The sequence below is a fragment of the Triturus cristatus genome, chromosome 1_2 (genome assembly GCF_964204655.1).
Source record: "Triturus cristatus chromosome 1_2, aTriCri1.1, whole genome shotgun sequence".
Classification (NCBI taxonomy): Eukaryota; Metazoa; Chordata; class Amphibia; order Caudata; family Salamandridae; genus Triturus; species Triturus cristatus.
Genome location: NC_140580.1, coordinates 820789933 through 820803332, shown reverse-complemented (window position 1 = coordinate 820803332; position 13400 = coordinate 820789933). Strand labels below are relative to the sequence as shown.

The 13400-nt window shown below is 41.4% G+C and overlaps 1 protein-coding gene across 1 annotated transcript in view; it reads left to right on the top strand.

Annotated features, from left to right (window-relative positions):
• Positions 1–13400, top strand: part of CHD5 (chromodomain helicase DNA binding protein 5) — a 568616-nt gene that overhangs the window by 88046 nt on the left and 467170 nt on the right. Inside the window, exon 11 of the mRNA XM_085624078.1 lies at positions 4719–4850. Within this exon, the coding sequence (XP_085480204.1) occupies positions 4719–4850 (132 nt within the window). The remainder of the gene's footprint in view (positions 1–4718; positions 4851–13400) is intronic.

The following is a 13400-nucleotide window of genomic DNA, read 5'->3' as shown; positions in this document are numbered from 1 at the left end:
GAGAATGTTCCAGATGACAACCGAACTGGCAGTGTTGTCTAATGGCGTCTATTGGTTTCAGCTGGTGTCTATTTTTTTATTGAGCCAGTATGTTTTTTTTTCTCGGTTCCATTGCGCATATGCAGCAAAATATCTGACTATGCACACCCCACAGCAGGAATCAGAAACTGTTCGCATGTAGTGAAATGCAATTTCCTGTACTTTGAAAGGTAGTGGTGCCAACATGCTGGAGTGTGTTTGCATGTACAAATGGAAGTGGCAAAAGGGTTAAAGTCACAAACATCAATCACATTGCCACTAGGATAAAATCACATTGCCACTCCCTCAGCATAAGCTAAGTTCCTGGCAATGGTTGTAAGAGGAGATAAGGAGGAATTCAGCCTATATTTGTCCCTTTTCTTGTTATATAGAGCGTGGCTATGATTTATCTCCTCTATTGCCAATTTTTGTAGGCGCAACCTGCTCTGGAATACATTAGAAATGCTTGGCCCTGTAATATGTATATGTATTTCTCCTGGAGTCGGAAGGGTAGTGACAAATAGAAGCTTCCAACTATTAAGTAGAACCTGTCAGAGATGGGATGTGGCCTCAATACACAAAGACATTTTCAGCCTTACATGTAGATAGACCTGCTTAACATATGTGTGAGGTCTTAAGATCTGATGTCAGTTCTTGGGATGTTTCTTCCTGTGAAGTCATGGGTGATGTCACTTCCTATGATGCCACGTGTGATGTCATGCATGGTGATGTTACACACAGTTATGTCACAGGCCATGATGTCACTTTCATACTGCCTAACTTGGTTAGTTCTCCCACTTCTTTTTTTAGGACTTGTGTCCTGAAGTAACTATTCCAGCCTGCCAACAAACGGGCAACAATTAATATGTGGCCATACCCATTTAAAGGTTTTTGAGGAGAACCAGCCGTAGAATAAAGGATAATAAAATGGAGGTTATTTAATGTCTGGGAAACCTTCTTACAAAATAATGTTAGTTAATAGAAAACAAATCAATATGTTGAGTCTTGGTTGTGCATACTGCATTCATCAACTTAGACTGTCACACTTGTTTTATTCTCAGAGAGGCCAATAATGTAATAGCTGTAAAATCAGAATGGTATGCTCAAATTTAGCAACATTTTTGTGCACCTAGATTCTGCGTAGGAGTGCATAAACAGTAGTTAAAAATTGTAAGTTCCATATCCCAGTTCCTCGACCATATGGCATCTTTCACTTGCAATGTGACCTTATGAACATGGAAAACCCACGAATGTGGATGAATAGGCACCTTTGCGGGTTTAGAAGTAATTCAGTGTGGTGGACATTCCGTGGTGCAGAGGGGCATTGCAAAGTGTTAAAAACATCCACAAACCCATATTTGTGAGTATTCACAATCAATTCATGGGTATCTTCCCAACTTGAAAATCATTGCACGTTTACTCACACCAATGGCAGAGCGAAACATGTTTATAGTTTGTGGACGGAAAGGGAACATCCCATTTTATTGTGAGTGTAAGAGGTCTCATCAGAGGGAAACATCTTTACACCATGGAGACAAAAAGGTTATATGTGCTAATGCATCTTCCACATAACTTACTCAATTAGAATTTTCCTCTTAGTGGAAGATCTTCATCTGTAAATTTCATGTATTGCAACCATCCCGGAAAGCTGTGTCTGGTGTAGATTTCCAGAGCGCTACTGGACTTTGTGAGTCACTTCAGTCAGAAATCTACTCGAAGTAAAGGAATGCACATACAGTAGTAGATGTTTGCCTTTTAAACCCCAAACTTAGTGACTTAGGCCTTCACTAACACTGTTCACGGATGCCCTCAGTATCCATTGCATTCCCTTACAAACTTATCAAGAGCACTGATGGCCCCATTTAGTACATTTACTAAAAAGCCAAACAACGAAGCACAGCAACCAAAGTTACTGCACTGCGTTGCATGAGAGGGAGATGGAGTACAGGGAAGTGCAATATCTACTCAGATATGGGACTGTCCTGTTCTCTCCCTAGTGCTGGTGCACACTCGTGCCACCTAGCACCACATACACACACAGCTTTGTAACATGGAGCAAAGGTGTCTGTGACATGTCTGGAGTAGGTTTTGTAGTGGAAGGGTACACTTCCAGTACAAAATATTACACCTAGACAAATGTTAAAACCATTGACACTTTGCACATGTGCGGTACAGTCCACCCTTCATGCAAAGTTGAAAACGTGTGGAGAGTTAAAAGCATTTCTCCAAGTTAACAACAATCCAAAATTATGTTATTTGTTGGTATAACACCCTGTCTACTATGGTTAATAGTAAGGGCTTTGCATCAAAACCCATGGGTAGTTGCATGGGAAAACCCACGTACCACCCATGGACTGCCCCCTGACACAAAGTGAAGCAAAGTAGTGCAAAGTGTTACTTTTAGGCACCTTTCCAGCACAAAACAAGCTTGCACTGGAAAGTAAATTCCAAATATACATTAGATGGTGGTTTACATCACTTTTGTGATCCAAACCCGGGGTAAAATCTTACATAATCTGCCCTTTCGAGTTTGGTAGAACAGATACTCCATCGCAAATCCGATGGAGTACACTGGATGCCAAGCCCTCAGTTTTCTTGCATCATTTAGAGATGGACAGACCTTAAGTATTCTGTTGATGGCGCCCCCCTTTAGCTATGTTGATGGAATACTTTCTCCGATGGCCCGACAGAGTAGGGGACATCTAGTGAAGGTCATTACACCATCTGCAATAGTTGGGCTGGATGGTGTAATGTATTTGTTGTCCTGTCCATCACAGCCAGGAAAAACCTGGCAGTGAGCAACAAGAAAAAACTATAGTGACCACAGACCCTGGGCAAAATTAGTTCTTTGTTTTTCAAAAGCAAATTCCCTCTTTGAGAGTGCTGCTTTTGAAAAAACTAAAAAATGAAAAGTTTGATGAGAGCTGTCTACCAAATCTTTGTACATTAAAAGGAACAACAACTCCTTTCAATGAACAGAGATGATCACTGGGCTGGCGGTAATCTCTAAATTTTCTCTGTAGTACATCAGGTGGCGTTATATCCTTCTCCACCCTGAAAGGCGTCTGCCAAACACTACATGAGGCCCTAAATTCACATATCAAATTTCATAAGACTCATACTTAGAACAGAGCAGCAGCCACAAGACAAAACCTCCTACCTAAGGCTCTCAATTCAATATATTCTTCAGTGATGTTATTACCATTGGCGCCTCCCATGTCGTATTTCTTGCTGTTGCGAATGTGTGAGACAAATAATTCATCAGTGGAATGGACACACTGAGACTCCTATTGACATGCCTGAGTGGTTTACTGAAGAGGATAGAGCGGCCTCATTTCTAATCAATAGCTGCTTTTCACCAGACAACGTGATTACTTAGGCTGACCAGGAAGTTATGGAGCGCTCTGTAAATTATTCATCGCCTTGGTTTCTGTTCACATTTAGTAGGATTCCAATACTTTCATGTCTTCACTCAATCACATTTACATAGTCTGAGTATATATTTTAATGAATTCGAAAATAACTTCGTTTAAATTTGGTGGCCATTAAATATCTTGAAAAGTCAATTGAAGCATACTGAAATGACCACAAATCTGTATTTAAAATCTGGTTTTAATCCTAGGGAATAGAAGCCTTTGAAAATGTTACTGAAATGCTTACCCTAAAATCTCAACTCATTGTTTGCATGAATACTGTCAAATATGTATTGATGATTAAAACAATAGCCTGACGGTACCAATTCTCAAATCTTTTTGAGAAATCAAATGCAACTTAAATGGCCAGAAAGTTACATCTAAACCTGAATATGGCAGATAATGACTCAGAAAATTTGAATCTTTGGAGTTTTACAGGTGCTAATGGAAAGTACTACTCTGGAAAATCATCCTGTTGGCCAGATTTTCAGAACTCGGTAGTGGTGGGAAAATGGGTGTTCCTATGTCAAAGTCCGAAGAAGTGTGATTCCCCATTTGGATATTATCCCTAAAATTGTAATTTTGGGGGGAAATCAAAACATTGACAATGCCTTTCCCACTACTTTTGCATTTCTAAATTTATGTCTACATTAAGTAGTTATAAAGGATGTAATCTGTGTGACAAATAACCCCACGACCACCCTTATTCATAGGGGGCAGGAAAGGGGATTTCTTTAAATACAATGTGCAATTGCACATCAGAATAAATCAAATGATTTTCATTTTCATTCTGCACAGTCATAATGTTAGGTGTTACCGGCATGTACCAGAAAAACTATGAAAGTCACACTTGCATGAAGAATATGTCTATCAGATTTGAGAATTTAAAATATAACAATAAAAAAGTTGTAATTTGTAGACCTGGACCCAAACAATCACTAATGCACATTTTGTGCAGACCTGAATATTTATATTTTAGCTTAAGTAATAGAAAAACTCTCATATCTCTACTAAAGAAATATAAAACATTCAAATATGTATCTGTCTATATATGGTCTTGTCTACCTTTAAGGGTATCTGAAAGATTATAGTCTGTAGAAGCTTTACTCTGAAAAAGTAAAAAATATAGCTATCGTCTTTTACAAAACACATGGAAATAATTGCCTCAGCTACACATGACTGCTTTTGGAAACAACAAACTAGTATGTACAATAAAAATACAACTCATTAAAGTATATTTATTTTTGCCTACCAAGATTTCAAAATAATCTCTGTTGTTTCTTACAGCTTCGATAAAAAGGGGGATGTCCATTACTTGATCAAGTGGAAAGACTTGCCTTATGATCAATGCACATGGGAGATTGATGATATCGACATTCCATACTATGAAGACTTGAAAGTGGCATATTGGAACCACAGGTATTTTCTATGACTTTCTGCAGCAGAAAAATGGACAATATACAGACTCAAGTTGTACAATGTTACCAACAGCAAAAACATGCTTTCCAATTCATTGGCAAAACACATGGTGGGTAAGATCAGGCGTGAACATGAACATTTGAAGGAAAGTGCCTTGATATCAATGGGCAAATATGAAATACCATGAACACTTACACACTGATTGTTGAGAACTAAAACTTGTGAAGGTATGCAGGACAAGACATGGATACTTAAATCATACTCACCTAATTGATTTAAAAATATGTTATCACTTTGGGTATTATTTTGTCATTCATTGATCAAAACTAGTGAAATTATCAACCTCCATGACTAGCTGGCCTCTTTGTGGGTCAACCTCCTTTACGATAAGCCTTAGGCCCTTTTTCTTTTCAGTTTTATATAGCGCGAACCCAGCCGAAGGTGTCAGAGCGCTTTACACGGGTACCAGTTGCATTACAGACAGACACATTTGCTGTTTAGGCAACGGGAAGATTAAGTAATTTGCCCAGAATCACAGGACGCCTGAGCATCCAGCAAAAACTTGAACCTGGTTCCCCAGCTTCAAGGTCAACCTTTATACCACATCCTCTCCCCTTATTACAAGTCACCCTGGAAATGGAATGATATTTATTTGAATCGGTGTTACCAAACCTGGGTTTCCCGGCAACTCAAAGGCAGAGATCCTGAGAGTCCACTAAGAAATTAAGGGGCTTATTTATGAGACCCTTGTGTTGTCTGTGCATCACATTGCATGACGCTCCGGCGGCAAAACCTGCTGCCTGAAATTTACAAGCAGACGCAAAGTCATCCTGAGTGGCTTTATGTGTGCTCGTAAATATCGCCCCATTTCAAGTTGTGTGTTGTGGAAGTGACATGGGTGTTGCTGTGGGTGTTCCCACGCGACGCCCATAGGTGGCGTAGTGAGGGGCAACGAGGAAAAATATTTTCATTTCTCCTCGTTCTTACCTCTTTCAATGCGTGCTGCAGTCTACCGCATGCATTGGAAGAGGAAATCACCTCAAGTGATTGTTTTTGTGCAGGGAGGTGCACACAAAAACCTTCTCCCCACGGCGCAGGCATCCTTGCACCATGGTGCAAGGGTGCCTGCGCCGGCGCATGGCAGCAGTTTGTGGGCAATGGAAAGGCACAGAGATGCGGCATGTTGCTGTAAATATGTCACATCCCTGTGCCTCGAAACTAACGCAGCTTGGCGCAGCAAATTAGCTTGCTACACCGCGTTGTGTCAGCTCCTCATAAATAAGCCCCTCTGAATTACTGGGGACAGTAGGAATACTGTGCCTGAGTCCCCCAGTAATTATTATTCTGACACAGAGTTCCACCAGAGGATTTTGTCAGTGTGGCGCAAGTGTAGTTCCTTCGTGAGACTTACCAGGTCTGCAGTTTTACCATTGTCCTTGTTATGGCCCCATTGGCACTTAGACCTATGTTGTAAAGAGGGTCATAATGTTTGTGACTGGGAAAATTATTACAGATATACTTAACACTAACGCCATACCTTCCACACTACCATGAGTTGGACATTTGATATTTTCACACATGTATAACAGATTCTTAGCTGATTTTGAACCTGTCATACCCGGAGTAATTAAATCACACTGAGACAAGCTAGAAGATCATGACATCCCTTGAAAAAACTAAGGATTAGTTTGTGACTTCCAGTGGTAATCCTATTTGCCTTTGCACAGCGTGTTTTCTAAATAATGCCCTGCTTAAGTCTGCTCCATTTCACCAGAGAGTGTGTTAATGAACCGGTCCTCGAGATTGAGGAGTGGCATATGCACAAACAATAATTAGTAGCTAATGTGCTTCCCTTTTTCTTTGTTACATATGTGTAGTGGTTGCTGAAGAGTCTCTATGGGTGGCTCAAGTTCTAATAGCAGGTTTTGAACTAAAAGTTGCTTCCACCATGTCGATAGGGAGGCAAATCTATTTAGAACAGTTTGCCAGAATTTCACTGTTTATCATTAAAAAAAGGGCATATTATGTATGTATGACCAGCTCACCACATCGCTAAGCCAAAACCTCCCCGCCAAATCATCGGACCCAAATCAAGCAGCCACCAATCTCGCACTATGGATCACCCACTGCGCTGACGAATTAGCACCCTTGAAAAAGCAACACAACAAGCCAAATAACAAAAAACCCTCCTGGTTCAACGACGACCTCAAGAACTCCAAAAAGATCTGCCGCACCCTCGAGGAAGCCTGGCGAAAAAACCCAACCACAGACAACATGACCGCCCTCAAGGACGCCTCCCGCAAACACCACCAACTGATCCGATCCACCAAGAAATCAGCATTCAAGGATCGACTCGACAACAACGCCCACAACAGCAAGGAACTCTTCAGCATTGTCAAAGAACTTACCAATCCCAGCGCCGACACCAACGACATCACACCCTCCCAAGACCTCTGCGACTCTCTAGCCTCGTTCTTCCACAGCAAGATCGCTGACATACATAACAGCTTCGGTGACCAGCCCACTCCCCTCACTACCGAACTGAAACGCCCCACCACTACCCTTTGCGCCTGGAACCCGATCAACACCGAGGACACCACCCGCTTGATGAACTCCATTCACTCCGGATCCCCAACCGACCCATGCCCTCACCACATCTTCAACAAGGCCGACTCAATCATCGCACCCCAACTCCGGGATATCATTAACTGCTCCCTCGACACCGCTACCTTCCCGGAAAGCTGGAAACATGCCGAACTCAGTGCCCTCCTGAAGAAACCTACGGCAGACCCCACTGAACTCAAGAACTACCGCCCCATCTCGCTCCTCCCTTTCCCTGCCAAAGTCATAGAGAAGGCCGTCAACACTCAGCTCGCCGCCTTCCTTGAGTCCAACAACTCTCTCGACCCCTCACAGTCCGGCTTCCGAGCCAAACACAGCACCGAGACTGCCCTCATCGCAGCCACAGACGACATCCGATCACTACTCGACAACGGGGAAACAGCTGCCCTTATCCTCCTGGACCTCTCCGCGGCGTTCGACACAGTCTGTCACAGCACCTTGATACAACGCCTCAGCAACGTCGGGATACAAGGAAAAGCATTGGATTGGATCATATCATTCCTAACCGGAAGAACCCAGAGAGTCCACCTCCCCCCTTTCAGATCAGAGGCCACCGAAGTCATCTGCGGCGTACCACAAGGTTCATCGCTCAGCCCTACCCTCTTCAACGTCTACATGAGTCCCCTCGCATCCATCGCACGCCAGCACAACCTCAACATTATCTCCTACGCTGACGACACCCAACTAATCCTCTCCCTCACCAAAGACCCAAACACCGCCAAAAACAACCTACACGAAGGGATAAAAGACGTATCCGAATGGATGAAGAACAGCCGTTTAAAACTGAACTCAGACAAGACGGAAGTCCTCATCCTAGGATCATCACCCTCTGCTTGGGACGACTCATGGTGGCCACCGGCCCTAGGCAGCACACCTAAACCAACAGACCATGCTCGCAACCTGGGATTCATCCTAGACTCCTCCCTCTCGATGACCAGACAAGTCAACGCCGTCTCATCATCATGCTTTAACATCCTACGCATGCTCCGAAAGATCTTTCGATGGATCCCCACCGAAACAAGGAAGACGGTCACCCATGCACTGGTCACAAGCCGACTGGACTACGGAAACACCCTCTACGCCGGAACCACAGCCAAACTACAGAAAAAACTCCAACGCATTCAGAACGCCTCCGCAAGACTCATCCTCGACTTACCCCGCCACAATCACATATCCAGTCACCTGAAAGACCTTCATTGGCTCCCCGTCAACAAGAGAATTACGTTCCGCCTCCTCACCCACGCGCACAGAGCCCTCTACGACCTAGGACCCAAATACCTCAACACGCGCCTGACCTTTTACACCCCCACCCGCCAACTCCGATCGTCCAATCAAGCCCTCGCCGCAATTCCACGCATCCGAAAAACAACCATGGGAGGAAGATCTTTCTCCTACTTAGCGGCCAAAACCTGGAACTCACTCCCCACCCACCTCCGCCTCACACAAAACCACCTCTCCTTCAGAAAACAACTCAAAACTTGGCTATTTGATAAATAACGAACCCCCCCCCCCCCCCTCAAGCGCCTTGAGACCCTCCGGGTGAGGAGTGCGCTATACAAATTTTTTTACTTATACTTAACTTATGTATAAAAAAAGGATTAAAATGTGACTACATTTTTGCCCATGAAATAGCAATAACATTTCATGGGACTGTGTATAGAAAAACTTGTGTAACGATGTTGTCAAAATTTGAAATATTAGTTCAGTATATCGAAAAATGAGGACCTGTAAAAAGAAAAGAATAAAGTGTGTTGCGTCTATTAAAGGACGACAACACATCCTGAACATCCGACAGCATGTTTAAAATGCTGGTTTGTATATATTGGTTTATGATGTGTTTCTACTTAAAGGTGGGATTGGTGGGAAAACAATTCTAAACGTTGTTTTGGATAGTTTATGGTTTTTAACACATTTCAAGTGTTTATCTTTTTACTTTAAAAAGTTTTTGAATGTTTTAATTATTGGAATTAAAGGTATGCAGCTTGGCAATTCCTCTTTACATAGATGCTTAGCTTGTGTTAATATTAGCAATGTACAGTTCAAATGTTCAGATATTTTAGTTTAAAAAATGGAACACATTAAACAAATCGAAGAATATTTTTAAATGCTTTAATGCGTTCAAGTGTCAGTTGCACATTTTTAAACAGTCAAGATTATCTGATCAAAGGGCTCCCAAATGTGCAAGTTGTTCAAATGTTTTTATATGATGTAACTAACCATTTAGAATACAGAAAAAGATCCATTTATTTTTTATTTTGAAATTAATTAAAAATATTTTTGGTCAGACTACAAACACTTCAAATTAGTTTCAATGTTCTTAACTCTTTTAGAATTTCTTTAAGGCTGTAGTTGAGTTAAATATATTAGTTTGAGGGTGATTTGGAAGTTGAAAGAGTTCTGTGTAAAACCTTTGACTATTGTAATAAGTTATTTAAACTTTCAAAAAACATTCCAAGATCTATGTAAACGTACTACTTGATCGAATTATTTTTTTAATATTGGTTTGAGAATGGGAAAGGGCATATCTTTTAAATATTCATCATATTATTTGTCAAAATGAAAATTATAAAGGTTATTTTCAACATTGAAACAGACTCAAATATATCATTTTATGCATGTATGTATATGGCATTTCTTTAGCGTTAAGTCTAGCTAAAAGACAGTAGAGAGCTCTACATGGTCAAAGACAAGCATAAAGTTAGCGAGTAATAGGAGAGGAAGTTGGGTTATGTACCGATAATGCATTGTGATGTAGTGTTTTTTTAAAGAGGTGAGTCTTCTTTTCTATAATGCAGCTGGTGTTGGGGTGGTCCTGATGGATATGGAGATGTTGTTCCAGATCCTGTGTGCATAGATGGAAAAGGCCTGCTGCTTTGTTTTTTCTCTCTCATGCTTCTTAGTCTGCAGTGTAATGGTGTCCTGGCTGTGGGTGTGCTGATAACCACCAGAGACTGTGAGCTTGTCTGCAAATTCAGCAGGGGCGCTGGTCGTGATGGCTTTGTAAATGATGCATCTGGTTTTAAAGATTGTGCAAGTCAGCAAGGGGAGCCAATGAAGTTCCATAAGGATGGAGTGATGTGGCCCCGGATGATATGTACTGTACTGCAGCCTGTACAATGCCCCAAGTAGTGCCAGTGTGGAGTCTGGGAGACCATGGAGTAAGGCATTACCACTAGCCAGATGCAAGAGTACGAGGGCTTGAACAAAAGTTCTGAAGTTGCTTTCTTGAAGAAACAGTTAGACTTTGTTACAAAAAGTAAGCGGGTTACTGGCTGTCTATGTTTTTTGGCAATGTGTTTCTTGAGGTTGAGGTTAGTGTCCAGGGTGAATCCAAGTGACTTGGCATTTAGAGAAAGTTAGGGTTTGAAGCCATCAAGTTCCATATCCTAGAGCCAGATTTTCTCCTTTATCTTCTTTGCTGTTTTTTGCAAATAACAGGAATTCTGACTTGCTAATAACATGCTGGAATCGGTTGTTCCAGTTTATTTATAGCTTCCAAAAATATTCGTAATTTAAACTTGAATCAAAATTTCTAGATGAACTTGCCACTTTTAAGTTTGCAATTTCAATATTGTTTGAAGAGAGCATAAACAATTTATTAAAACTGCCTAAAATCATTAAGTCAGGTGTTGATAAAAAGCAATTTGTGTTTTCGCCATTGCAAATCCTCCCAGGGCTTCATGTTTGCAACAGGTAACAAGCTAATTAAAACATTTGTAACATTATTTGCAATCCAGTGAATGCAGCTCACCCTTTGATGGAATCCTAGTAATCCATTGTCACATTGAACACATATCAACCTTAGAAACGGAGCCTACCTCTGGATATTAGTTTCTTTCTTAAGTGTGTCTAAATAAATGGAAACTTTCCATCTCTTTAGTAGGCCTGTGTGAAAACCTTAAGATGCCATAGTAATTTGGTAATTTCATGTTACTCTTGTGACGTGAAATTACTGAGAATTACGTGATTATGCCTGTTTATGTAATGGTGAGTAATTTGGGACAGAAATGCTTAGCCAAGAGCACAGAAACAGAGCACGTACAGTAGATTGCTGATGCTGTTCCTGTTCTGTTGCATTTAAAAATATTTTCTTTTCACAAAATGCATCCTTTGTTAATTTTGGTTGCGAGGATGAATTTTGCAATAAGACATTATATACAGGGTTAAATTCCTTGTGTAATTCCACGTAATCTTCAGTAATTCTGCTGTCATTTTGCATATTTACGCTGCAGCAAATTACATGAGTTACACACATCCCTAGTTTTAGATCCCCTTGTGTCACATGTTCTCAGTCGGTTGTGCCACCACTCCTAAATTCGTGTCAGTGGTTGCCTTTGGTGAGCATTGGCACTCATTTATGGGGACCAGTACTTATTTTTTCATCATCACTTTAAGACAGACCCAGAGACAAATAATACAAGGAAGGATAAAGAGAAAGAAAGCAAAACAATGAGAACGGATAAAAGTAGCGATGAAAAAGAACATTCTATAGTGAGATAAAGAATCTGTAGATTGGTGGAAGAAAGAGGCATGAGATGGAATAAAAACTATGCCGCCTTGGTATTCGGCAATTCAGACATTCTGCAGTCCTGGCGATGGGCTCCTAAGAACAATATTGGGCCCCTAATTTAATTTATTTCTGAAGGTTAAGCAGTGAAAACCAAAAGAGTGGCACGATCCTGTTTACAACACATTGGCCAATACATTTTCCTGTTCTAAAATGTAGTGACTTGACTACAAGTGTCCCAGATTTCAAACGCAGCTCCGGAGATAGTATGAGGCATTATTGATTCATGAGTGCACTTTTATATGCCTTTCTCATGATTACATTTCTAGATAATACACCGGGCTGTTGTGCAGTTTTTGCAGATACATATTCAATCCCCACGGCCTGACCGTTCAAAGGATGAGCGGAGCAGAGCATGATTACCAGAAGGCCATCACCGAGAGTAGATTTTTCAGGAAGCATCGCAAGCACAAAAATGCAAAAAAGTGCAGTATTTCGTTTCCCACTTTTATTCCAACCACAAGTAATGCAGAAGCAATTTAAAACAATAAGTAAAGACCTAGCAGAAGACGAATGAATGAAGAAAAAGATTTGGCTTTAGTGTTTAGAGAACTTTTGCTAGAGTTCAGCACTCCAGATGAGATAGAAACGGAGGCTGTATTTGCAGTGCTCTTCCATCGAGCCGTCACAAGCATTGCCATTGGTCTGATCAGATGAGGTGCCATCAAAGAGCAGCAGGCCCAAGAGGAGGAGACCCACCTCTGCTGGCATGTGATCAGAAGATGGCATGGAAATAATCTTTTTTCACTTCTATATGTTGCTCACATACAAAGTACATATTCAAATCCAACTTGCTCAAACCCATTCTAGTAAATGATGGTGTATTTTCTCTCACCAATCATCTTACTCAAAGGGTTTGATTCACAAGGTTTTGTGAACAGATACATGGACCACGCCTGTAAATATAACCCAGTAGCTGGTGGATGGGCAGTGCCTAATCCTGTGAATGAGGTTACAGTGATATGCTGCAGCAGATTAGAGTTACCCCTGTGAACAATTCAATAGTTTTCCGATTGTCTGTTGGATAAAATCTCTGTCCTGGGACAGGAAGCATTCGTGGGCAGTTGCTCAACAAAAAGTTTGTGAACAACAACAAGCTTGTCAGTTCATAGGTCTTCAGGTACATTGCAATACTGGAAAGCTGATCCTGCGAAGAGCAGAAGTAAGTGCATTTCCAGGTGGGTCTTTGGGATGGGAGCACACTTGCGATAGGTTCAAGAATGAGATGCAGTTTCTAGAATTCGGATGATCTGTCTTTTATTCATGGGGCAGATTTACAATAACTGGCGCATCCCTGCATATCAGCAGGGATGCGCCAGTTATTGTGCATCACGGCAGACACCGCTTGCGTCACCATGGAT